General features: G+C 51.4%; 3 protein-coding genes across 23 annotated transcripts in view; 2 read left to right on the forward strand and 1 right to left on the reverse strand.

The window, feature by feature from the left end:
• The window catches only part of GIGYF2 (GRB10 interacting GYF protein 2), a 134,961-nt gene extending 132,484 nt beyond the window's left edge, over window positions 1-2,477 (forward strand). For 18 of the 19 annotated variants that reach the window (XM_036320210.1, XM_036320213.1, XM_036320205.1 and 15 more), the window contains one exon: window positions 1,437-2,477. In XM_036320210.1, coding sequence (XP_036176103.1) covers window positions 1,437-1,504 — 68 coding nt within the window. In that variant the 3' untranslated portion in view covers window positions 1,505-2,477. The remainder of the gene's footprint in view (window positions 1-1,436) is intronic. The other variant, XR_004969477.1, reaches the window with a different exon arrangement.
• Window positions 2,478-12,027: 9,550 nt separating this feature from the next.
• SNORC (secondary ossification center associated regulator of chondrocyte maturation) lies at window positions 12,028-19,655 on the forward strand. The gene is made up of 3 exons (XM_036320800.1): window positions 12,028-14,380; window positions 19,224-19,406; window positions 19,502-19,655. Exons 1-3 carry the CDS (start codon window positions 14,308-14,310, stop codon window positions 19,609-19,611), a joined length of 366 nt encoding a protein of 121 aa, XP_036176693.1. The 5' UTR covers window positions 12,028-14,307; the 3' UTR covers window positions 19,612-19,655.
• Window positions 19,656-21,456: 1,801 nt separating this feature from the next.
• The window catches only part of NGEF (neuronal guanine nucleotide exchange factor), an 85,138-nt gene continuing 81,045 nt past the window's right edge, over window positions 21,457-25,549 (reverse strand). For 2 of the 3 annotated variants that reach the window (XM_036319682.1, XM_036319684.1), the window contains 3 exons: window positions 24,515-24,594; window positions 23,728-23,832; window positions 21,999-22,441 (listed from right to left, as the gene is read on the reverse strand). In XM_036319682.1, coding sequence (XP_036175575.1) covers window positions 22,251-22,441; window positions 23,728-23,832; window positions 24,515-24,594 — 376 coding nt within the window. In that variant the 3' untranslated portion in view covers window positions 21,999-22,250. Of the gene's footprint in view, window positions 21,970-21,998; window positions 22,442-23,727; window positions 23,833-24,514; window positions 24,595-25,549 lie in introns of those variants that run through there. The other variant, XM_036319683.1, reaches the window with a different exon arrangement.

The following is a 25,549-nucleotide window of genomic DNA, read 5'->3' on the forward strand; positions in this document are numbered from 1 at the left end:
GAATATTTTTCCATTTTTTAGAGAGAGTAGAAGGGGAGGAGGGAGAAAAACATCAATGTGAGAGAGACACATCAATTGGTTGTCTCCCATACCCTGACCTGCAACCAGGTATATGCCCTTGATCAGGAATCGAACTTGAGATCCTTTAGTGAGTGGGCTGATGCTCTAACCATTGAGAAACACTGTCCAGGGCAGTTTTGATATTCTAAAACAAATTCCATTTTGCTTATTCAGTATTGCTAACTGAAATCCTTTTCTTTGCAGGTCTATTTTTAATAGGTTGAGTTGAATACAGTACTTGAATATTTTTGTACTGTCTATTATGTGATAGAAATGATTTCTGAGGGCCCTAGGGATTTTGTAGTGGATCTTTCCTGAAGCCTCCTACCTCCAAATAGCAAAAGCTCTTGGCCAGAATTTGATAGAGTTTTTGAATTAAGGGTGGTGGTGTTCCCAGTAGTGAGTGGGGCTGAAGTAGTATTACTCTCACTCAGAATGTGTTGTTCCTGCTTTCCTGCCCCCATTTCTTATTTTTTGTTAATCTTTACCCGAGGATATTTTTTTCCATTGATTTTTAGAGAGAGTGGAAGGGAGGGGGAGAGATAGAAACATTGATATGAGAGACACATTGATTGATTGCCTCCTGCACACGCCCCAACTTGGGCCAGGGATTGAGCCTGCAACCAAGGTACGTGCCCTTGACCAGAATCAAACCTGGGACCCTTCAGTCCACAGGTCAACACTCTGTCCACTGAGCCAAACAGGCTAGAGCCCCAAATGCAGCTAAGGTCCCATTTCTTTTAAGGTACCTATCCTGAATGAATTTCCCCTCTCCCCCGGGGTCCAGCCTGGCCTGGCCTAAACACACACTTATACCCCAGGTTACTCTCAGGATTCTCTAAGGCAGTGGTTCTCAACCTTCCTAATGCTGCAACCCTTTAATACAGTTCATGTTGTGGTGACCCCCAATTTCATTGTTACAAATTGAACATAATTAAAGCATAATGATTAATCACAAAAACAGTATGTAATTATATATGTGTTTTCCGATGGTCTTAGACGATCCCTGTGAAAGGGTCGTTCGACCCCCAAAGGGGTCGCGACCCACAGGTTGAGAACCGCTGCTCTAAGGCAATGGTTTGTAATTCTGTTTAAGCAGTAATGCTGGTGTTTGTTTGTTTTTCCTCCCTAATTAAATTATGTTAGAACCGTAAGAAATAAAACAAAAAGAATCTCTCATTCGAAGGGCAGAAAACAAAACCACTGCTCTGACCTTTATCCTTCTTTCTTCTTCTTCCCTTGATTATTCCATCCTTATGGTGTGCTCAAAAACAAGAGACTTACATTCCAGCCTACTGCCCAGAATTGTAGCCCATTGCCTTTGAGACACATAGTTGTCTGGGTCTTGGTCACTCATTGTCAATTTTTTCCTGCAGGGTTTTCAGTCAATGCTTCATCAGAGCGACTCAATATGGGTGAAATCGAAACTTTGGATGACTACTGAGCACCTGCCAGTGGACTGGCCTTCCCTCTCCTCTCTGCTGACCATGGATTCTTCACCTTTGGACACAACACTTACCATTTACTCTTATCACTCTGCAACAAATCACAGAATCCATCATCTCAGGCTTTCTCTTCTAGCCTTTTGTGTCCAAGATCCTTTAAACCATTTCTGTTGGTGAGCATCTCAGACTGTAGATAAGTGACCAGACCCTGTGTCTCGGGGGTGGCAGTTGGGATTACTCTCCAACAAGGCTGATTTTGGGCAGCACGTGTTTACTGTGCCGTGATTTCATCTACTGTCTCCCAGAAAGTGTGTTGGGATCTGCCAATAGCAATTTTACTTTCTCTTGTCATTTTTTTTCCTTTTGTTTTTCTTCTTCATTTTATTCCCCCAATAAGGGCAAGGGGTCTACTGGTGCAATCATGAAGAGAGTTAATGGTAACAGACATTGGCCAGCTACAAAACGCCCATGGACCATGACTGAGTGTCCGACAGAGACAGTCAGCGCTCTGCAGTCTGAAGGTCACATTGCTAACTTTGGGATTGCATCAAAGAGGCCCTGAGTCGGGTGGAGTTTAGATTGGATTAGTTTGATGTTACACACCCCTCGCCTGTTCTTTCTGAGCATCCTTTCGGAGGAAGGATTCATGTTTTCTTCATTAGATAGTGACTTCCACTCAAGCTGACTTCTCCCCTGGCATACTCCAACCTGATTGGACAAAGGAGACCCTGTGGCCTGGGAGAGGGACTTATTCTTAATTTTTCTTTCTTACAAAAACTGATTTTTCCCATAAATATTTTTACTTCAGAGGACTAGGACCAGTTTGTTTTTGGGCCTTTCTGCTGAAAATTTGTCTCGTTTAAGAGGCAGCTAGGATCTTTACCATATGTATGAATTTGTATAATTTCATTTTGAATAGGGATAAACTTTTGCATCAGATAAAAGCTCGGAAATTCATCTGGTTCCTCAGAACATTGCGTGTGTGTCTTGCTGTGGCCCTGAAAAGGTTTTGTTTAAAGATTCTGGAATGGCAAGTCGGTTGCCTTTTCTGAAAAAAGAATATACAAAACCTGACCATCTGTAAGACCTTCATCCATGGAAACCACTATACAAGAGAATGCAGTGGGATGGAGGGACGGGAGAGGATGGGAGAGAAGCCTGGTGCTGGCTTCTGGTCATGGTCTCCTCATACCCTTTCCTTCAGATATAAATGTATTCAAGCCCTATTTATAAACCAATACTCTTCCTGCCCCCCCCCCCCCGCCGCAAACACCATCTGGAATTGCCAATCACATTTGGTCGGGAGCCATTGGACCATCCCTCCCTGTGCAAGAAGTGCTGTTTGGGTGGCTCCTGGTAGAGCACCTTTTCTTCCTGTCATTGCCTGAAGAGGCTGGAGTTGCTCTGAGAGTGGTTTGGTTTTGAATGATTATATTTGGTTTCTATTTTATTATTTTGGATCACTAATCTCCCAACCCCTTCTTGCCTCTCTCCCTCCTAAACATGTACAATAACTATACAGAGACTGCTATAAACTTGTATATAGTTTTTGGATCAAATAGCATGAGGAGATGGGGAACCATTTAAAATTTGAGACTCCTGCTCTCCTTTGCTTTGTAAATTCAAAAGTGGGGGTGGGGTGGGGGTGGGGAAGAAGAATAGTTAAAATGTTTACAAAACTTTAAGCTCCCTCGGAACTTTTGCCAGTGTGGAGGAAAATAAAAAAAACTTAAATAAAAGCTGGTAGTATTCTCTCGCCTTGTCGAGGCTGCGCTTTGCACAAAGTCGTTCTCTTGGTGCCATGGAAAAGCTTCGGTGCTCATGTGAGCACCAAAGACGAGGCATCCGGAGCTTTCTCTGCCAGGCTGTGAAACACTGGCTGGTTCTTGACTTGAAAATGTAGGGTCAGGATAAACATGGGTAAGTTTGACCAAAAGGCTTCCTTTGTTTGCCCCTTCTGATGCCCCATGAATATCTGCTCCTCAGCCCTGTCCACACGTTCCAAACCAGACTCTGCTGTGTGCTTGCTCAGGGAATAAATAAGGGGTCGGGGAGGCAGATTAGAAGGTACAAAGTCATTTTAGTCATGGAACATTCCATGTGCTTAACCAGGAGCCTAGCTCCTACCTGTGGAATTTCCCACTTAGTGGAAGAAACTGCTCTTCCCTAGGAGTTTCTTTCAGTTCTCTCTCTCTAACATTCTGATTTGCTCACTCTCACTTCCAGCTGCCATGTTCTTATTCCTTTCTATAAAAGTATTTGTAAATTATCTGAACTCTTTTCTGTAAATTTCTGAACTCTTTCTGAGAGTTGAAGTATTTGTTTTGTACACTGTTTGCTTTTAGTTATTTTAACTTAAGAGATTTTAAAAACATACCCAGATAAAATAGTTTTAATTATGGAGACTTTCCCCAAGATAGTCGGGGCTCTCGTTACTGTTGCTGCATAACAAATTACCCCAGACTGGCTTACAGTAGCCCCTTCGCTTTGTTGTAGTTTTGTGAGACGGGACTTGGGGAGGGCTCAGCTGTGTGTCATCTCCTCTTGCATGCTCAGGTGTCTGCTGAGCTGAGGCATAGGAAGGCCCGGTTAGGTTGGCAGTCAACATGGCTCACTTGTGTGACTGGCAGTTGGTGCTGGCTGGTGGGTGGGAACTTGACTGAGTTATGGCTGAAGGAACTTTGTGTTCTCACCAGCAGGGTAGCTTCAGGGCAAGCAGGCTCCTTGTGTGACTTCCCCCAGAGAACCAGGAAGAAGCCACAGTTCACTTCTGTGACACAGCCCACTCAGGTGTCGGGGATTGGGTACACCCCACCCCCTCCATGGAAGGAGTGCTAAGGTCATATTAGAGATGTGCGAGTGGAATGGAGAGACCGTTGTGACCATTGGGGGAAACAGCTGTATAAAATGAGTTTATACATATACATCAAGGAACTGGAACTTTCTCCATTGGCTCTAAGTTGAGGGATTTTTTATTTTTTAGTGGGGTTAGGTATTAGTACCTCTGGCTTTATTTTATACTAGAGGCCCGATGCACGAAATTTGTGCAAAAGTAGGCCTTCCTTCCCCTGGCTGCTGGCACCGGCTTCCCTCTCGCACCTGGGACCCGGGCTTCCCTCGAAGCCCCAGCTTCATCCAGATGGTCGTCCGGGGGGGATGTCTGGTCTAATTAGCATATTACGCTTTTACGAAATTCATTATATGTAATGAATTTCTCTTAGGGGAACCATTTTATAAATATATAATATAGTGGGTATTATTTTAAATACATTAAAGTTGATCAGGTAGAGGAATTAAAATTTATTTTTTACAAAATGCTCCTTTCTACACTATTAATAAAAATAGAAAGACTGTGTATGACTGATTACACAGATGTGCTACTGTGAAATGAACCACCTCCTCCTGTGCGTCCACTATGGGAAATAGAACTTCCCCAAAAGAGCAGCAGGCATGCACGTTCTATAATTTTTATTGATTTTTGATAGAAACATTGATTTGTTCCACTTATTTATGCATCATTCATTGGTTGCTTCTTATATATGCCCTGACTGGGCACCAAACCCACAACCTTGGTGAATCAGGATAATGCTCTAACCAACTGAGCCACACACATTCTAAACAAAAAGGCACAACCACCACTAGCACAGATGGAAGTTGGCTTCATCATTGATGAGTTTCTTGGAACAAAAAGGTAAGGGCTCATCTCTGGATGATGGCTTTGGTCCTGCAGTGGCTGCTGTGACGCGGGAAGCCGGGCACCTGGAAGCAGCTAGATAGATGTGTGATGTTCAGCTTACTGATGTCGCTGGATTCCTTGAGTGTGAGGAACCTATGTAGCTTTTGGTAGCATCACTTCCGAACTGGGAACCCTAGCCTAGAGGAGAATTTCCCTCCAGGGGTTATCAGTGGGAATGTTTGCAACTAAAGAAACCACTGTAGCCATGGTTCACTGCATGGGAGAAGCGGCACATTGATGAAGGGGAATGAGAGAATTGGGCTTGTTCCCTGATGGCTGCCCTGTGGCCTAAGAGCTGGCTTTGCCTTCCTTCATTGCTGGCAAGGTGATGACATTAGGGGTGGGACTCAGGATCACCTCAATACTCAGTTCAGTCCAGTCAGTCTTCCGACGCAGAGACATCGTGTCCGAAAGATTGTTTACTTGTCCCCCAAATGCAGGTGCAATGGATTAGTTTCCCCTGACAGTACATTCCTTTTTCCTGTGACTTCCTCTTTTAGCATGAGAAGCGGTCCTGAAAATGGTCTATGAGTCAGTAGTAGGTTTGGTTGCATATAATAAAAGACAAAGTAGCAATGACTTAACCAAAATAGTTTATTTCTCAAGTGAAATCCGGAGGTCAGTTAGGGACCCAGCTTCTTTCTGTTCACCATCCTCTTGTGGCTTCCATCCTCAAGGTCACTCATGGTCCGAGGTGGCTGCAAGGGCACCAGTGATCACGCGCATATTCCAGACAGGAGAAAGGAGTGGGCCGAGGCAAAGGGAGCACACCTCTTTTCAGTCAGCCCCCTTTAAGAAGCTTTTTTGGGAACTTACCGAACTCTTAATTCTTGTTAGCCAGCTGTAGAGAGAGATACAGCTACAATTAGTTGTAGGAAAGGCTGGAAGTCAGGGTGGGGTGTGGGGGTTGCTTGAGTGCTTTGCCACCCCAAATTTCACTGTGATCCTGATTCTGCAGTCACACTCTCTAGTCTTGTTTTGAGATGGGAGAAGTTTGGGAGAGGTAAATTTGTGCACAGTGACCATGGGAAAGGAATCCTAGCAGACACCCCGATTTGGCCTGTGGACTGAGGACCCCTGGCTTTTCCATGAGAGGCTCAGAACAGGCTCTGGTTTCCATTCTTGCACAGAGCCAGGAACCCAGAGTCATTTCCAAGGGGCTAGCCTTGTCGTGTCTAGCATCTCCCAATTCTACACAGAATCTAGGCCAGTGGTTCTCAACCTGTGGGTCGAGACCCTTTTGGAGGTCGAATGACCCTTTCACAGGGGTCGCATAAGACCATCGGAAAACACATATATGATTGCATATTGTTTTTGTGATTAATCACTATGCTTTAATTATGTTCAATTTGTAACAATGAAAATACATCCTGCATATCAGATATTTACATTACGATTCATAACTAGCAAAATTACAGTTATGAAGTAGCAACGAAAATAATTTTATGGTTGGGGGTCACCACAACATGAGGAACTATATTAAAGGGTCGCGGCATTAGGAAGGTTGAGAACCACTGATCTAGGCTTTTGGTGTGTTTTTAAGGTTCCCTGTGGAGTAACCCTGTGAGTGGTGGTATGAGTGGAGGTCCTGGAGTTCAGCTGTCAGATTTGAATGTTGGTCCCACCTACTTTAGGCAAGTACTTGTTTCCCCATCTGTGAAATGGGAATTACCAGGTAGTTGTGATCAGTAACTTAAAATGTAATTGCATTGTGCCATGCTCAGCCCAAAAAAGCTTGGTAAATTCCATTTGCAGACTGTTTTACAAGGGAGAAGAGAGCTTGTGGGAGCAAGCATAGGTACAGTAAAGCACATTAAATAGGGGTGCCCTTCCTCTTAAAATTTGTGCAAAGACGTATCCCTCAGGGTTCCAGGAGCTGGGATAATATGCCAACCTCGATATTCACCAGTCTTTCCTGTCCTGTCTTGGCCTCAGTTTGCTTGCCTGTCAGGTGAGTGGATTGGCCCAGATCATCTGAGGAACTTGAAACAAAATCAACCCCGAGCTCCAGCATGAGATTATTTTTAAGTGGCCCAAGTAATTCTAAATGGAGAGCCAGAATGGGGAACCAGAGGCCTAGCCGACCTCTGAGGTTTCCTTTAGCCTCTGCCACCTGAGTGCTGGTGTGCTCTCTGTGAGCACTTGCCCACCCTGGTGAGATCCTGCTGACACTCGGTTTTTCAATGTGGTCCTTGCTGATGCTTGTCAAGTACCCTTGGAAGTTCTCCGTAAGCAGATCCCAGTCAAAATGCAAGCATGGTAAGCTCATGTAGGGGACAGACACTCACATGGATTTCCTGACTTTCTCTGGTAGCATGAAATTAAGCTTTAGGTAGGTCAGTCCATCATGAAATAGACACCACCAGTTCCCCCTTAGAAAGAGGAAAAGTTGATAAAACAATCATTTGTCCACAGAACATCCCATATTCTGCATTCAGCAGGGAGCATCTTTATGGTATTGCTTTGTTCACCTTCCCACATTTTCTGTACTTGGTCAGATCTAAAGACTTGACTAAATTCAGGTTCTCCCCTCCCTCTCCAAGAATACTAATCGGTGGTGTGGTGTACACCCTGCTGCACACAATGGTCACACTAGCTGGCAGTATTGTCTGATTGTCCCATTTTTACTTACATTAAATTCATCATCAGTTATGTTGTTAATTGATTTACCCCATTAGGAAAGTCCTGTCAGTCTTGCATGCAACTTTTTTTTAACATTCATTGATGATTGTCACCTAGGTCTATTACTTAGTCATTGAAAAGTTGTGACTCTGTCATTGGGGGGGAGGGGGAGGGGTAGAAGACTCTTATTTTGAGTAATTTCAGCCTTTTTTAAAAGAAAAATTGCCAGAACGATAGCAAGCACTCCCACATAACGTTCATCCAGAGCCTCCAATTCAGTGGTTCTCAACCTTCTGGCCCTTTAAATACAGTTCCTCATGTTGTGACCCAACCATAAAATTGTTTTCGTTGCTACTTCATAACTGTAATGTTGCTCCTGTTATGAATCGTAATGTAAATATCTGATATGCAGGATGGTCTTAGGCAACCCCTGTGAAAAGGTCGTTCGACCGCCAAAGGGGTCGCGACCCACAGGTTGAGAACTGCTGCTCCAATTGCTAACATGGATGCCTCTTAGTAGCTGCAGACGTTATATACCTTATCCCTAACTATTTCAGAGTGTGAACCTTGAAACAAGGACATTTTTACATAACCACAGACAGTGATTAAAATTAGGAAATCGATGTTCATACTCTTAGTTAATATCCAGGCTTTCGTATTTCACCAATTGTCCTGCTAACGTCTTTTATGAGGAAAACCACCAGGAGCAGGATGGCTGTCCACAATCACTTGCTGCATTTAGTTGTCATGTTTCTTGGGTCTCCTCTGATCTGGAACAGTTCCTCTGGTTTTGCCTTTCATATCTTGACATGTTTTAAGGGGGCAGGACAATTACTTTGTAGTTTGCCTGGTGTTTTCTCATGATCTGATTGAGGTTACGTAGTTGGGCAGGAATACTCCAAAACTGATGTGATGTCCTCAGTGCGTATCAGGTGCACGTGTGGGTGGGTTGGACCATTACTGGCGATGGTCACTTTAATCCCTTGGTTAAGGTGCTGTCAGCCAGGTTTCTGTGCTGTACTGATTTTCCTCTTTATGGAATACCAGATAAGATCCTCATCAGTCTTTCATCCACTGGTTTAGCAGCCATTGGTGATTGTTGAAAAATTGCTAAGATGTTTGCCAAGCTTTCCTTTTACATTTATTAGTCAGCATTCTGTAAGAATGAACTTCCCATACATACACACACATGCACACTCATGAACACACTGTGTGTAGGTTACAGTCTGATTCTCTTTTTCATGCACACATTATCCATTTTTGAGCCTCTTCGATTGGCTTCTATGTTCTTTTGCTATGTCCCTGTCATTCTCTGAGCACTTCCTTACATTGACAAGATATGCTAGGTTCATCATCTACTTTTCCAGATTTGCAAACCATTTCTCCGAGGAGCTGTGGTTCCTTTTCATGGGGAATGGTATCCAGACCAAAATCTGGGCACTGGTCATGTTTATTGCTACTGGGGTGTCTCCACAGAGAGGCAGTGTGTGTGTGTGTGTGTGTGTGTGTACATGCATACACTTGTGTATCTACATGTCATAACTTTATCTCTACATTCCATGAGTTCTTAGTAATATCTTCAGTTCCAACACACAGGATCCATTCTAATCTTTCTCCATTCCATATTAATAATTCCTCCAACAATTAGACACTGACTCCTGTTATCTTCAGTGTATTTCCTTATTTTTCAATCCTAGAATATGCCAATGTGGTCTCATAATTACTAACCCATACTACTGTGAAAAAGTCTTTCTAGCTAGAATTCAGTATTTGTTTACTGATTCACTTCCAACATTACAAAAATACAGGGTAGGCAAAGTAGGTTTACAGTTGTCAGTATATGAAAGTTTATTCTTGTGTTATTATTTACTGATTATTGTATTATCTTCCATATGAATAACTGTAGACCTACTTTTGCCCACCCTGTATGTACAAGGTTAATCATGTAGTAATTTCTTTAATTTAGACTTTTTGTCTAATCTTAGAGTACATTGCTTATTTTTGCTCTTTGGTTTATTAATTATTTAAAATACAATTCACTATCTTGAAATTCTTAATTTTGTCTCAAATTTGTCTTTATAATAAAAACAAAATCTGATGGAATGATGAAACATGCACTGGGCCTGGCACCTTGGCTCACACATGGCTCCACCTCCCCAGGATGCTGTCTCAGCTGCCCCCTCTTGCCCTTGGGCAGCCTCCGTCTCCCTCCCTTCTCATCCACTGAGATTGATTCAGGCCAAAACTCTTGTCTACCACTTGACTCTCATAAACTCTCACTCTGGTGAACAGTGGCATTTGGGTCCCAGAGATTAGTGTCCACATAGTCGGTGTCCAGCGATCCCTGAAGATCTTCCTTCTCCAGGGCACAGTGGCCCTGGTCTGTGGCTGCCAACACTTTTGGGGAAAGACTGGCTGTTTATATTTGTGGCCACCGTGCACTGAGAAGCTGCCTGCCTTCCTGTCCAGAGAGTCTGGGTCTGGGAACTAGGCAAGAGGTTGGTGCTCCGCTCACTGCAGTAAGTGCAGGCTTCCACTCCCCTGTCCATGTTTGTACAGCAAGTAACACATCAGCAGGTCGCCCATCTGTTTTATTCCTGGGAGTCAAAACATTCTTGTGGACACTCATTGTAGTGTTTATATCCATCTGACTCCCATTGAAGTCAGTCATCCCATCATTGTCAGCCTTGGCCTTCGGGGAACACACACCACACAACTTTTTAAAGATGCTGGTCGCCTTCCCTACACACCTCTCAGCACCTCAGTGAGGAAGTCACCATAAATCCACTCCAACATCCCTTCCTTCCTAAGCCTTTGGCTTCCCCCCTCTTCAGACATCAGGCTTCTCAATCTCATTGAATCCAGGCTACTATTGAGTATGGTTTTAGTCAAGCTGTTAGAGCTACTTCTAGATGTTTGAGCTAAACATTGAGTTCAGAATCTCTGCTAAACACACCACTACATGTGACCTGATCTAAGATCCCTCCTATCCATTTAGTCTAATACCTTAGAATTTATCCCACACATATTCTCCAGGCTTTTATTATTATAAATTAGCAAAATCTTACTTAGTATTTAGTTATTAATTTATTGCTAGAATAATTAGCAATTGGTTTAGTGTGTACTGATTTCCTCCTGGCTCAGACTCTGTACCTGTTTTCCTTAGTTCTAGTTATGCGTATGGGGACAATAAGGGTGTTGTCAGGGTGGGTGTTGAGAATGGGCATCCTCTTGAAAGGGTACTTAACAGGTGAGGTTATTTATTACTCAGACAAGAAAAGGCTCTGTCTTCACACTGGAGAAGAGCCCGCTGCCTGGGGATTTGTCTGAGTCTACCCAGGGATCCTCAGTAAGACCTCAAGGTCTCACTCCTTCCCAGTCAGTGCCATGAATGTCACTTAAGAGAATTGGCATGGCTATGAATTCAATTTAAGATTATAATTCTGCAAGACATGCATATTTTGGGCCTGACCTTATGCCCCGCCCATATCTATAAGAATGAGAGATTCTTTTAAACGACTGATACATAAATGCTCTAGTTCTCTGATCATGCCCTGACCTTAGAATTCAAATCCTTGAAATTATCCTTTCTGTGAACACCCAGCACAGTAAAAAGTAGCCAGTTTACTTCACTGTCATCATCACTTCTGTAACTATCAAGTGCAGCATCTACCTGGTCCTGTAAGCCTTGTTTTCAATAGGCACTTGATGCTCAACAGCCGAGCCCTAACACACGGTGGGCCATGTGTTCCCAGCTCTCACCAGGAAACAGTCCCCTGCAGGTATTTCAAGCAGAAGAGATTTAATATGGGGATTTGTTATAAGGATGCTTGAAGGGGTAATGGAGCAAGAGACAGAAGGCAAGGTTCCTCCTCTAATGGTAACTGCAACTTGGAAGTTGACACCAGCCTGGGCTGGAGGAGCAGCAAGATAGCTCAGAGGCTGGAGCACTGTCCAGTGAGGCTGCTAAGGTTGGGATCCAGGAGCCTGCACTTCCAGCCACCTCCACCTGACCCGTCACTGTTACTGTAGCCAATGCTCCTGCTGCTGCTGCCGCTGCCGCCAGGGATGCTGTCAGAAATCTGAAGCAGCAGGAAGCTACTTCTCCCCTTCCACCTCTATCTCCCTGCAGTGCTGTCCATTGGCAAATGCTGGCAGGAAGGCCTCAGGAGTGTGATTTGGGGGTCTGACTGTACTTATCAGTATGTTGCTACATTACATTGCAGGGTACAGAAAGATGAAGATGGGACACAGCAATCAAGCAGCACAAATGAGTGAACAGTTAGAAGAAGTTCACAGTTAAATCTGTCCCCCAAATCCCAGCTGACTAAATTCACATATTAAGTCCCTGCTATGTGCTGGGATGGGGCTAGGTCTGGGAAATGCACTGGTGAACACAGCAGTCCCTGCTGTATTGGGACTTACAGGGTGGGGACAGACAACTAATGAACACTTTATCTGAAGATGCTATTACAGGTATCGTGACAAATGTTTTTTATCTGGGACACACAAAAAACCCTAAAAAGACTGACCACCCCATAGTATGGAGGCAAAAATAATTGAACAGACCCTCCACAAAAGAGGATAATCCTGTGCTCAATAAGGAAAACTGCTCAACTTTATTAGTCATGGAAATACAACCGCAATGAGACACCACTACATACCCAGCAGGCGACTAGTAACGAAAAGACAGGCGACACCAGGGTGTGGTGAGGATGTAGGGCAACTGCTGATGAGAGTGTAAATGGGAACAAACACTGGCAAACTGCTGGGCAGCATCTACAGAACCTAAACACTGGTTACCCTCTGACCCAGCAATGTGACTCTTAGAGTTAGTGCACATGTTCACCAAAAGACATGTGCAAGAATAGTCATAGGAGCTGTATTCCTAAAAGTTCACACCCAGAAATAACCCAATGGACATAGATAAATGGATAAAGGAATGGATAAGTTGTGGCACATTCAGCAACAAGAATGAGTGAGCTATTGCCACATGCAACAATGTGGATGAATTTCACAGAATGTTGAACAAAAGAGTCATATGGTTCCATTTATTTGAAGTTCAAGTGTAGACAAAACGAATCTATGGTGATAGAAGGTAGAATGGCATTTTGGGGTTACTGACTGGTGATGGGGAGGGGTAGTGTTTACATAGGTGTATCTATCTGTATAAAAGTTTATCAGTTGTAAACATAACATTTGTCTACTTCACAGTATGTTAGTCCTCACAAAAACTGAGAAAAACAAAACCAAAGCCAAGAGAGTTTCATGTAAATATAAGTATTAAGAAATTAATGTGATGAGTGGATGGGGGGCTAACTGATCAGGACTGAGACCCGAGTGATGATGAAAAGGGAACCACCTGAGGGGCTGCTCTCTGGGAGAGGGGAGGCAGGCTCAAGCTTGAGCAGGTGGGGGAGAGGAGCAGGGCCAAGGCAAGCCCTTAGGTTGACTTTTTGTTCTAAGAGCAGTGGGAAACCATGAAGGGTGTGAGGTAGGAGGGTGGTGGCAGTATTTTCTGAGCTATTGTGGGGTGCGGGGGAAGACAAGGGTAGTAAGATAAAAAGAGAGGGACTTTTGATGACTTTTCATTGTGTGGCTAGGATATCTGAAAGGTGGGGGCTGCTCCCTGCTGAGCAGGGCTGGGAAGGCAGGGCAGCGAAGGCGTGTGTCGGACATGTTAAGTTAGAGATGCTTATTAGACACCCGGGAAGCTGTCAGCAAGGCAGTGGGCCATGGGGCCAGACCTGGCCCCAACACATTATGAGCATATAGGTGGCATTTCAAGTCTTAGGCACCTGGGAGAGCAGAGAGCAAGACAAGGGCATTTAATGACATGGGCTTTTCTGGAAGGAGATGAGCACAGCCAGAGGGTTTGGATTGAAACTGCCTAAAAGTGCTGTGCTTCCTTAACCAGCCCGCTCCTGGCCAGGCATCCAGGGCCCGAAAGTGAGCAGAACCTGCTGCTCAGTGCGGACAGCCCAGGGCGAGTCTCCTCGCCCGGCCCTGGGCACTGGGCATAGATTCCTGGGCCCAAATACAACCCACTGAAACAGAGTGCCCAAGGTGTCTGCATTTTCCAGTTCCCTGGGTGAGTCTTTGCACATGGAGGTGAGAGAGAGAGAGAGAGAGAGAGAGAGAGAGAGAGAAAGGGTGCAATTTCCTCTTTCCTCTCCGAGGGTGGGGCTGCTCCAGAATTCAGGAAAGCAGTCTGTTCTGTTAGCTCTGCTGTGTGTGTGTGTGTGTGTGTGTGTGTGTGTGTGTGTGTGTGTATGCGTGTGTGTGTTGGCATGCATGGGGGGCGGGCACGGTGTCCCAGGAGGACAGAGTTTGCATTGATGAAAACCCTTCCCAGCCCTTTGATACCTCTTTCCCGCCGCCCTGAAGTTAACCAGCTCAGTCCTCGGTGCATCCCGCTCGCTGGCCACACTCACTCGGCCCAGGATGGCATTCTGTCTGACCCTGCGCATGGCGCTACTGCTCCTCTTCGGGGTCCTAGCCCCTGCGGTGCTCACAGGTAAGGTGCTCCCTTGGGCCCAGGGGGCAGAGGTCCTGCACAGCAGATGGGGCGGCCTCTGGGGCGAGTCAGCGGAGGCTCCCATGAGACAGATGGCCGCAGTTGGGAACTGGCAACCACGGGACAGTGGCCCTGAAGCAGGGCCAGGAACGTTAGCTGCTTGGGGGACAAGGGGATTACTCCTGTACCTAAAATCTGAAAGCTCCCAGGTCTAGGAGTGAGGAGGGGGCACCAGGCCCAGGGTAAGTGGCTGAGAAGCAAGAGACCCTGGGCCCCTGGACAGAAGACCCGGACCCTGCCGTTTACTTTTCAAAGCCTGCATGCCTCTCTGCTGATTTTCTGAGAAGTCTTTCAAGAGCGAAGCCCCAGGGGCTAGTTCTGTATCAGGAAATAGTCCTGTATCAGGGGGAGTGCAGGGCTGGAGACTCCTCAGAAAACTGAGGATGTGGGACTCAGGCTCTGCACGGAGGCCAAAATGTCTGGGTCTGGTGTCCAGCGAGAAGGAGAGTCACGACAGGCTTGGGTGGCAGCTCCCAGACCTCAGCCCCACCTGGGCATGGCTGTGGGGCCCCGAGCTGGGGCTGGCCCAGGCTGGCTTCAAAGCCTGAAAGGAAAGGCACACCTGGGTTACGGGTGGGCTTTCTCCTGGAAGAAAGTGATCTCTGACGTAGCCAGAGAGCAGTGTTTCAGAGCCCGGGCAGGGGTCCTGGAGCGAGACCCTCCCTGCAGCATGGGCTCTGGGGGAAGGTCCATGGGTCTGTGGGGGAGGCAACTGGAGAGCAGGTGAGTAAGCAGGGCCCCGGGGAGAGCCGCCTGTGGGTCAGCCACACGCTCAGGCACACGGGGGAGTCCCGGGTGATGGTGAGGAGCTTCAGATGCCCTAGGAAGAAGCTAGCAGCCTGGCTTTGCTTCGAGCCTCTCCAGGCTGTTCCTCAGCCTCGGTCCCTCCTTATCTGTACAGGGTGACAGCCATGGTGCCTCTGCCTCCCTCACGGGATGGCAGGCCTACCACGTTCAGACACCAGGATGGGCCAGGCATCAGGCAATGCTCAGTTCCTGTCACCGACCACATGTAAACGTCCCCAGCCCCTCCACTGGGTGCAGGGTGGTCTCGGGGCAGAAGCACCCCTTCGCACAGGCTGAGAGAGCACCTCGATCCCTTTTGGTGGGAGAGGTGCCCAGGAATTGGGGAAGTGACCTAAAGTGTCAAGTGGCACCTCCCATGGTCTGGTTCTTCTTGCAGACCCTCTACCCCACCCCCATGAAATGCTTCTCCCACTGGTGGGTCCAGGGCTGCCTGGGACACTCTTGTCCAGTTTCCTGCGCTTCGCACAGCCAATTCTCCCGGCCCAGGCCGCCGGCCAGAGACGCTGGGTCACACTGTGCGTACACAGCCTGGGTGGGTGGGCTTCGCCCTCCACCACAGGAATGCTTGAGGGGACAGCCTCGTGTTTAGCGTCACCGGGATCTCACGTGGCCTCACCTCCTTCCACATATCCTACCAAGAGGGGCAGGCCAACCTTCTCAGGGTTCTGGCTGGCTGTCCTTCTTCCTGCCATTCTGGGAGGTGTGTACCACGCCTGGCAGCCCCCTGCCCGCTGCTCGGTGGGTGGGGGGCCCTGGAAGGAGCAGCCTGCTGCCCTCCCCACTGGTCGCCTGTGGCCACAGCTACAGGGGCAAGGGGAGCAGGCCAGGTTGAGCGGGCGGGAGGCCAGGACAGGGATGAAAAGGCCCTTCATGGCCGTACAAAGGCCGTCTGTGAGCACGGGCGCCTGGCCTCGGGGCCCTGTGGTCAGAGTGAGCACTAAACAAACTTATTTACTGAAAGGCAGGGCGACTGGGGCGGTGGGGCTGGGGGCGAGCCCACAGTGCCCAGGCCTGTGTCACGAGGCCCCATGCCTCCTGGTTTCCTCGGTCAGAGCACGAAGTCGCAGAGCCTTGTTTACTCTGGTCCTTGCAGTTTGGGCCTTAACATCACTGTGGCTGACTCACAGCTCTCCTTACAGGCCCATGGGTTCCATCTCTGTGCCTTTGCCATGCTGGTCCCCTGCCTGGCATTCCTTCACCTCTGCCCAAACGTGGCTGTTGCTGGCACCCTCCTGATGACTGCTTGGGGGTGCTGGGTGGGTTATTGCCTTTAAACCTTGTTTTCCCCGAATACGACAGCAAACTGAAAAAATACAGAGGCGTATAAATGAGGATAAGAAAGTGAGCTGGCCCTTCCCTGGCCACTGCACCTCCTTTGCTGGGGGCTGGGGGCTGAATCTAGGCTGCCCCTGGGGCATATGCCTGGGTGGGCAGGGAGCTGGCTGGCCCCTGGGGATCCACTGCTTTGGCACAGATGAGCCCTGGAGCAGCCTTTGGGGGTCTCCTGAGAGAGTCCGCTGCAGCAGGCACAGCACACGGAGCGACCTGGCCTGTGTCCAGCCGTGCAGCTCATGCCAGAGGGAGGCTTCCCGATGATGACAATGACAGCATAGTTACTAACTGTGCGGCTGTGAGAGGCATGGTCCAGCCCTGGTTCTCAGGTCGGTAAAGTGAAGTGGACGGTGAAGTCAGTCTGCCTGGTCCCTGGGTGAGAGCATGAAGGAGCAGGATTTGCAAGCCCAAGGGCTTAGCTCCTGGAGCCTCAGGGACTGGTTGGTCTTGGAGAAGAGGCTGGAGGAGGGTACACTTAGCAGGGACGAGGCAACCTGGGCCAGTGTGTCTGACAGGGAGGAGTCAGGCCTCTGTGGGGAGCAGCAGAGTGAGGCTGGTCACTGGGGAGACAAAGGAAGAGAGGTTCTGGGTGCACAGCCCAGCCGCCCTCCTCAGGAGCCCACTCTCCCCAGAGATGGCTCCCAGGGTCTGGCAAAGGACAGGGGTGGCTAGCTCCAGGGAGTAAGCCCCTGTTCTCCCAAGGGCCATAGTGTCTGGCACTCCTCCTCCTGAGCTCAGAGTTGATTCCCCAGATGCCACCCAGGTCGGCTGGGCTAGGTATCCAGGAGCCCTTTGGCGGCCTCCCTGGCCAGGTGCCCAGCAGCCGGAGGTGAGCTTCGGCTAGCAGTGGTGGGACAGGGCGGTGCCTGCCTGCCGCCCTGTCTTGGGTGTGTGGGGAGCTAGTGGGAGTCAGTGGTTTCTCCATTTATCTTGGGAGACAGACATTCTTCAAGCCCTAGACCTCAGGGTCTGCCAAGCAGTGGGCACTCTCAGGCCTTTTCTGAGGTCAGTATGCCTGGAGCCTGGAGCCACCTGGGGCCTGGTGCCTTACGTGGCAGCTTCAAGGCTATAGGCCCCTGACCTTCCAGACAGTGACAAAGGAGGCCTGATAGGGTCACTTTGTCCCCCTCACAGGGACAACTTCACAACTGGGGGGGCCGGGGGGCCCCAGACACAGTGCTGTAGGTGAGCCTTGGGCCCTGCTTGCCGCCATACCATTGGGTGCTGGGGCCTTTTGTCCCTGGAGGCCTCCCTGCCAGGGGAGTTTTCTGAAAAGGGACACCAGCTTGGTCAAGCCTTGGGGAGTGGGACAGTTGGTTCCTGCCTGCAAACCAAGCCTTGAAACTGAGCCAGCCCGGGCCTGGGAGAGGCTGCAGGGGCAGGGCTAGGGGGCCTTATACAATTTCATTGGGAAAAGATTTTAAGTTTACAGAAAAGTTGCAAGAATAATCCAATGACCAGTATATTCTGCACTTGGATTCACCAGTTTCCAACATTTTGCCATATTTGCTGTCTTCCTGTCTCTCTCTACCCACCTTCCTATCTGTCTGGATGCTGAACTATTTGAGAGTAAGTTGTAGAATGCCCCTTTGTGCCTAAATATGCCCAAGAACAAGGGGGTTCTCTCACATGTCCACACTGGGAAATGAACACGGATGCAGCACTGCTATGTAAACCACAGCCTTACTCAGCTTTCGCCAATGGACCCGAACTGTCTTTTATAGCAGCCCCTCTGCCCCATCCAGGAACATACGCTGCATTTAGCTGTCACCGTCCTTGGTCTCTAATCTGGAACAATTCCTCAATCTTCCTTTGTCTTTCATGACCTTGACATTTTTGAAAACCCAGTTATGTTATAACTGACTCCGAATTTGGGCTCGGTTGATGTTGCCCTACGGTTTGCCCCAGGTGGGCACTGTTGGCAGGAAAGGCCGAGAACTATCCTTGCATCTTTCCAGAGCATCCCTGGGTCAGTCAGGATCAGGTATGGCGGGAGCCTGGAGCCTGCCTGCCACCCTGGTCTTGAACTTTCCTGGGTGGCTGGGACGCCTGTTGAGGAAGGATGGATGGGCCCAGGGAGGGGGTGGTGCTGTGGGGCTGCTCGGGGCCAAGATCCTTGGGGTGGGGGTTGGGTATTGGCATGAGCTGCCTGGGGCCGAGCTAGGGTATAAGGCTGGGGTTATCACACAGGCCTCTCAGCCTTGTCCCTTCAGTTCTTTGGGGCCCTGGGTACCCGAAATCCTTGCTAACCCCCACCCATGAGCAAAGAAAGGCTCCTGCAGACTCTGATGGCTATTGAGTCTCAGCTTGTATGGGGGCAGGGGGACCACCGACACCCCTCTGGGTCTGTTCTGTCTGGAGACAGTATGTGCTGGGCTTAGTTCCTTGGGGTAGAGAGGCCCCTTGGGCTTTGAGAAGCAGACACACATGGGCGTGTGTGGGTGCTGGACCCCATGTCCTGTGTACTGCATGGCTTCACCCAGGTGAGGGCCAAGGAGAAGCAGGGCTCTCAGTTGCCTCACCTGTGACACGGAAGGCTGGAGTCGTGCTGGTGAGCCCCAGGGCCCCGAGGACAGGGCCATCTCCCCGCGGGGAGCCATTCCTGGAGGCAGCCTGGGCCCAGCGCCTGTGCTTGGCCTTGCAGCGGAGGACCCGCAGGAGCCCGTGCCCACCCTGTGGAACGAGCCGGCCGACCTGCCCTCGGGAGAAGGCCCCGTGGAGAGCACCAGCCCTGCCCGGGAGCCCGCAGCCACCGGCGCCCCGGCCCCCACCGCCCCACCCAGCCCCGAGGACAGCACCGCGCGGGAGCGACTGGACCCCGGCAGCGGTACGAGGCAGCCTAGGCCGTGGAGGGGGACAGGGAGGGAGGGAAGGCGGGGAGCGAGGCCGGCCGGGCTGACCAGCCCTCCTCCTGTCCTGCAGGCTCGCTGGGGCCCGGCGCCATCGCGGCCATCGTCATCGCCGCCCTGCTGGCCACCTGCGTGGTGCTGGCGCTCGTGGTGGTCGCGCTGAGAAAGTTTTCCGCCTCCTGAAGCGAATAAAGGGGCCGCGATCCGCCGGGCGCGCCCGTGTCTTCCGTGTGTCCAGCGTGAGTGTGTGGCGGGCGGGCGGGCGGGGCGGGCGGCAACTCGCGACACGGGCGCCTGTGTGCACGTGGCCGGCGCCCGCAGGAGCCGCGGGGTGCGGAGCGGGGTGCTGCCGGCCCTCGGAGCAGAACACCCTCCCTTCCTGCCCCTCCGCCTTGGCCCCCAGCCTTCGAGCACCGACAAGTGGGAGACCAGGCCGGGAGGGGGCGGGGGTAGGGCGGCCAGGCCATCGCGGGGACCCCTCTACCCCAGGGAGCCCCAGGAGCTGGAAGAGCCGAAGAGTGAGGCGCTGTCAGCCTGGCCTGGTCCCCCACCCACAGTCCCAGGCGGCCCCCAGGCCGGGCTTCAGGCAGCCAGGGCTTCCAGGCGCCCCACCCCGACCCCGCCGCCTCCTCCCCCTCCTCCCCCTCCTCCCCAGCTTGGCCCTGGCCCTCTGACCCTGCTCATGCTCTGTCTCCACGCTCCCCAAGGAGCCCAGCGTTTATAATTCGGAGAGAGATTATAAATAGCGGCTGACCAGCCCTGGGCGCAGCAGGGAAGCCAGAACTGCGACCTGCCCCTGCCCCCGCCTCCCAGGGGCCTTTGGGAGTGGGAAGCCCCGGAGAGAGATTGCTATCACCCGGCCTGGGAGGTCCCTAGCGTGGTGCTCGTGGCAGGGAGCGGTGCCTCCTCCTCCCCACCATTTTCTCTTCAGGTACTTGGCCTCTTTGGTTTCCCTGATCTCCTGGATACTCCAGATGAGCACACGTGGTCCCCCCACACACTCTCCCCAAAACACTTAACGGGTTACAAGTTTCTGCTTATAAAGGACTGTTATGAAACTGACCAGTTTTCATGAAACTGTTTAAATCACATAACCTCCAGTGGCCAAAGCCCTCCTCGGAGCAGAGGATCCAAGTCAGCATGTGGTTTCCCAGCTTCAAAAAGAGAGCTGGACAAGGGCCAGGACCACTGGACGACTCCCGCCACTCTTTATCCCCTCCGCTCCCCCCAGCAGCATGGGGCTCAGAAACGGCCCCTCTTACCCTTCCCTCAGTCTTGGGGCCTCAGGTGTGGCTCCTGGACCAGGGGTGCAGCACAGAGCATCAATCCCTCCCCAGCTGAACAAGTGGGTTGCAAGCGTGTGCATCTTGCAGGATTCATGCAATTCTCAAAGGATCTGAGGTCTCAAGAGCCCCGAGTCATGCTGTGGCCCGTGAGAAGCCACAAAGCCCCATTGGATCTAAACCTCGGGCTTCTAATCAAGGGCCAGTTCTGGTGCAGAGGACGGTGTGTCCTGGCAGAAAGAGCATGGTCCTAGGCCAGGGGCTGGGTGGTCAGATTCAGGCCCGTCCACACTCCAGGACAGAACCAGGGGTGATGGTGGGGTGGCTGAGGGCCAGCTTGGCTGGTGGAGGAGCTGCAGCCTCTGGCTAACTGGCTACTGCCTCCACAGGTGGGAAGACGTGCCCAAGGCCAGGGACTGGCCAGGTAGGAAGCCCCAGCCCCGTGCCTGGTGGTCAGATTCCCTGTGGGACTGCCACACACTGACACCTCAGTCCCACTGTGGTCTTCCAAACCCAGGTTCTCACTTTCACTGCGGCAGAAGGGCGTCTCCAACTCCCTCAAACATCCGTTTCTGTTTCTGGAGTCCTTGAACAAGTAGAGGCCCTTATCCTGGCTGCTCCCTTCTCCACTAGAGGCCTCCTCAACCCCCTCCTTCAGGATATACCTCCTCCACTGACCTTGAAGGAGGCTCCTCTCTCCCTGCCCCAAACCGAACACCTCATTCCTGTGTGCAGCAGGGAAATAAAAAAGAACTTCACCTTCTTTATTTTATACATGATGCTTCTTTTAATGCAGCCAAAACATGGTATTTGCTTTTCTTGGAACCACAACTGATCAGGATGCAGTGACTAGTTCATTCCTTACAATACCTGGGCTCCTTAAGGGGCCAGAAGACATGTTACATCCAGCCCATCAGGGAGCCGGAGGCGGCACGGGCCCTCTGCCAAGCTCTGGTAGGCCTGCCACGAGGCAGGGTCTGGCCGTGCAGCCAGAGGCTGGAAGAGGCAGACAGAGGCAGTTGGTCTCTTAGTCTTGTAAATTGGAGACCCAGGGCCGCTCATCAAGCTCATCAGGCAAGGGCAGTCCATCTGCATGCCTGGTGGATTCTAATGGCTTCCAGGGTAGAGAAGGACACGTGCAGGGGTTCGTGACAATCATCACCTTTGCACCTGCCCTGGGCCAGGGACACCCTGGGTCTGGGGTTCTTCCAGTGCTGGGGGGAGGCCCCTGGAGCATGCCAGTCCCCTTCCACCCCCTCTAAGAGACAAGAGGGAGAGGTGGTATAATACTGTTTAAAATACATTTCTCATTTATAAATGCATCAGAGGAAAGATGTGGGCACCCTTTTTTCCAGTTTACAAGCAGGGGGCCAAGACATGTGAGCATTCACCACGTGGCCGGGCTGAGGGGCCAGGGTGACTCCTGCACAAGGTCACCTTCCCCCAGCGCCCTCCACGGTCAGTGCGTTTGCCTGCCAGGCCCAGCTCCCACCTGCCTACCCACATCCCCCTGCTGGACTGGGGGCTGGGGGAGGGGTGTCACTGCCGATTCCGGCTGCCCAGCTTCCTGCGGTCCTTATTCTGACTGCGCTGAGGGTCATCCATCTTGTGCACACGGAAACATTCCTTGAGGTTTTGGGACCGAATCTTGGGATTCAAGATCTCCTCAGTCATGTTGCTGGGGAACCAGCCTCTCTCCTGGTCGTGCAGACGCTCACCAAAGATCCACCCTGCACAGGGAGGGGAGGGTCAGGAGCTCCTACAGGGGTCTGTCTGAGCCCTCCTGCTGGCACAGGAGCCCAGTGGGCCTTCCCAGAGGAGCCTGCTCAGAGAGCCCCTGCCAGAGACCCTCAGATTGGGTTTGCCTCCATATTCTGGGGAGGCACTGCCCTGACACCCTCCTAGGGAGCACAATATGTGGGCATTGCTGTGACGGAACCAGCTAGCTCTGTGCCACAGTGTGTCCCAAATGTATTGCCTTTGGAACCCATTCTCAAGCACTCAGTCATCCTAAGCTGTCCCACATGAGGCAGGGGTCCCCAAGGGCTTTCCCCAAAGCAAGAGGCATCCCAGTGGCTGGTGGGGGTGATGACTCATTGGTGGTTCCCGGGCCTGGAATGTCACATCACCCTCTTGCTGGGCATCCCTCTCTGAGCCTCCCGAGGGTCCGGTGGTCAGCTGAGGGTGGCCGTCATGAACTGGCCAACCCCAGCACAGGGCCCTGGCTGTCCCCCTCCCCCAGAGATCACCTGCAGTACGGGGTTCCTGGCAGGTCCCAGAGCAGGACAAGGACCTGGCCATGTGGGAAGGCTGTTGGGCTGTTTTATTCTGGGGGAGGGGTGGAGGGAAACACTGCTCTTTCAATGCCAGGTGAGGCCCTGGAGTTTGGGACCAGCAGCAATCCCCTGGAGGTCACCAGCCCGAGGCCTTCTAGCCAGGACCTCCAAGGGGAAGAGGAGTTAGGGGAGGGGAGATGCTCCGTGCTGTTTTGGGGATTCTGATGAAGAACAACTGATGTAGCAATAAGGGACCAGTGTTTCAGGGGAGGGGAGGGAACCTCATTTGGTGCTGACACCGTCGACAGGGCTGGGTGGGAGCTGGGTGGGTGGCTTCTTGGCCCACACAGGGCTCTGAGCCTGGTGGTTAGGGCTCACCTGGAAGCTTGTGGCAAATACGGAGTTTAGAGTTAGGGTCACAGGTAGGGTGAGGGTGGTGGGCCAAGCCCAGGGCCATCGAGGGGAAGGTGCAGAACAGGTTCTCAGGCTGGGCCTGGTGTGAAGGGGAGGTGGACCTCATGGGTTGGGGGAAGGAGAGCAGAGGCCCTGGGAGAAGCACCTTCTCTGGGCTGAGGAAAAACTGGGGAAGCCAAGATGGGCAGAGAGGTCTAGGGGAGCAGAGACGTGCCAGGTCCTGGGCTCGGCTACCCATCCACCAGCTTCTCCACCTGGGGCTGGTGCCAGTTGGGTGCAGAGTCCTGGGTGCACGAGTGAGCAACACGGCCCAGCCCCTGCCTTACCGTCTTCCGTCTTGTCCAGGATGTTAAGGATGTCTGCCAGCTCCAGTGTCAGCTCGTCTGGCTGCTGGGCCACGTACGGGTGCACGCACTGGACCTGGGGGCAGTCTGAAGGGAGGGAGGGAGGTGGCACATCCCCCTCATCCATCACCGCCCTGCCCCCACCCAGCACACCCTGGACACGGCCCTGCAGTTAGTAGGGACACACTGCCCTGCAGTTAGTAGGGATGTGCTGCCTGTCTTGCAGCAACTGAAGAGAAGTCACTTGAGGGAGGGGGTTTGGCTCCAAAGAAAATGAGAGGAAAATAGCTGGGACTCGGATAAAACATTCCACCCATAAAGGGTTGACAGGTGGTGAGGGCTCCTATTTGAGGCTTCAGAAAGACCTTCTTGAGCTTGGACGAGGCCCTGGGAGCAAGTGTGGGATGCTCAGGACACGGCGGACACTGACACACAGGGCAGCTGCTAGCAGGCAGCTGGACTGGGGCCCTTTTGCATTTTGTATGGTTTTCAGACAACTGGCAACCCCAAAGAACACGGGCGTCTGCCTTCTGGGCCCAGACTCCTCCTGGTTTCCAAGTGACACTCCTTCAGTCACCTCCAGTGTCTGCAGGGATGGGCACACTGATAGCCCCCATTGGGCACGAAGCTAGCAGCTGGCAGTCAAAGTGGGCATCCTAGAGGCCACACAGGCCTCTGGGAAGATGGGCTCGGGAAGCATCTGGGGCTGATGCCAGGGAGGCCTCCCCTGTCCTGCCCAGAGGTGTCCTGGTCCCAGAGGGCCACTTACCCAGCAGCCGGGACGTGAAGGAAACAAACTTCGTTCTCCGGTTGGGGGCCAGAGAGGTCATCCAGCGCTTCATCTCACTCCTGGGACGGGGAGAGGACACATGCCCCAACCGCAGAGCAAGGGCCCCAACCGCAGAGCAAGGGCCCCCGCAGAGGCGTGGCGTCAAGTGCCCAACAAGCCCGCTACTCAGTCCTGAGCTGGCTCAGGGCTCCAGCAGGACAGGCGCCCAGAAATCAGCGAGCGGCTGGGGAGCCTGACAGAATCCCCCCCATGTACTTTACAAAGTCAGTTGGTGAAGGTGAGCCTTGTGCAAACCCCAAAGTTAACCCATGAAAGCGTGCTCGGCAGGGGTCGGCAGCCCAGAAGCCATGACCTGTCAGCAGTGTCAGTTGTGCGGGGGGGGGGGGGGGGGGGGGACGGGGACGGGGACTGGAACAAAGAAGGTGAAGGGATTTGCCAAAAGGGGGGTGGGGGTAGGTGGAGGTGGGCCAAGGGGGTGGGGACGGAAGGAGACTGCGCTGGGGCGGTGGGAGCACGATGCAGTGTGCAGATGACGTTTTGTTGAATTGTAACACTTGAGACCTGTATGGTTTTGCAAACCAATGTCATCCCAATAAATTTTTAAAAACCTGTCAGCTGGGGAAGGCCAATGTCATGCAGTGGGGACTGGACCTAGATGGACAGGGTGGCACCTGTGACTGTGGGGGTGAGAGGGTGTCTCCCCACATTGATCTTGGCTGTACCTCTCAGAGCCCTGGGCTGCAGGGCAAGTAGCCTGGCTGCTCAGAGAGGTGATGAAATGGGCCCTAGGCCACACAAGGATGGTTTGCTGGTCAGCCTGGCCCAAGGGTTCTACAACATCTCATTGGAAAAGAGGGCACGCCCCCCATCTGAGGCCCTGAGGGAACACACGTGTGTACACACACACACACACACACACACACTCACACAGCAATATGCTACACCTGACTAACCCCGGACAGAAACGCTCACCACAGGTCTGGGGGCGGGAGGAACAGGAACTGGGCGGGCCAA

The sequence above is a fragment of the Myotis myotis genome, unplaced genomic scaffold (assembly GCF_014108235.1).
Source record: "Myotis myotis isolate mMyoMyo1 unplaced genomic scaffold, mMyoMyo1.p scaffold_m19_p_8, whole genome shotgun sequence".
NCBI classification, from domain to species: domain Eukaryota; kingdom Metazoa; phylum Chordata; class Mammalia; order Chiroptera; family Vespertilionidae; genus Myotis; species Myotis myotis.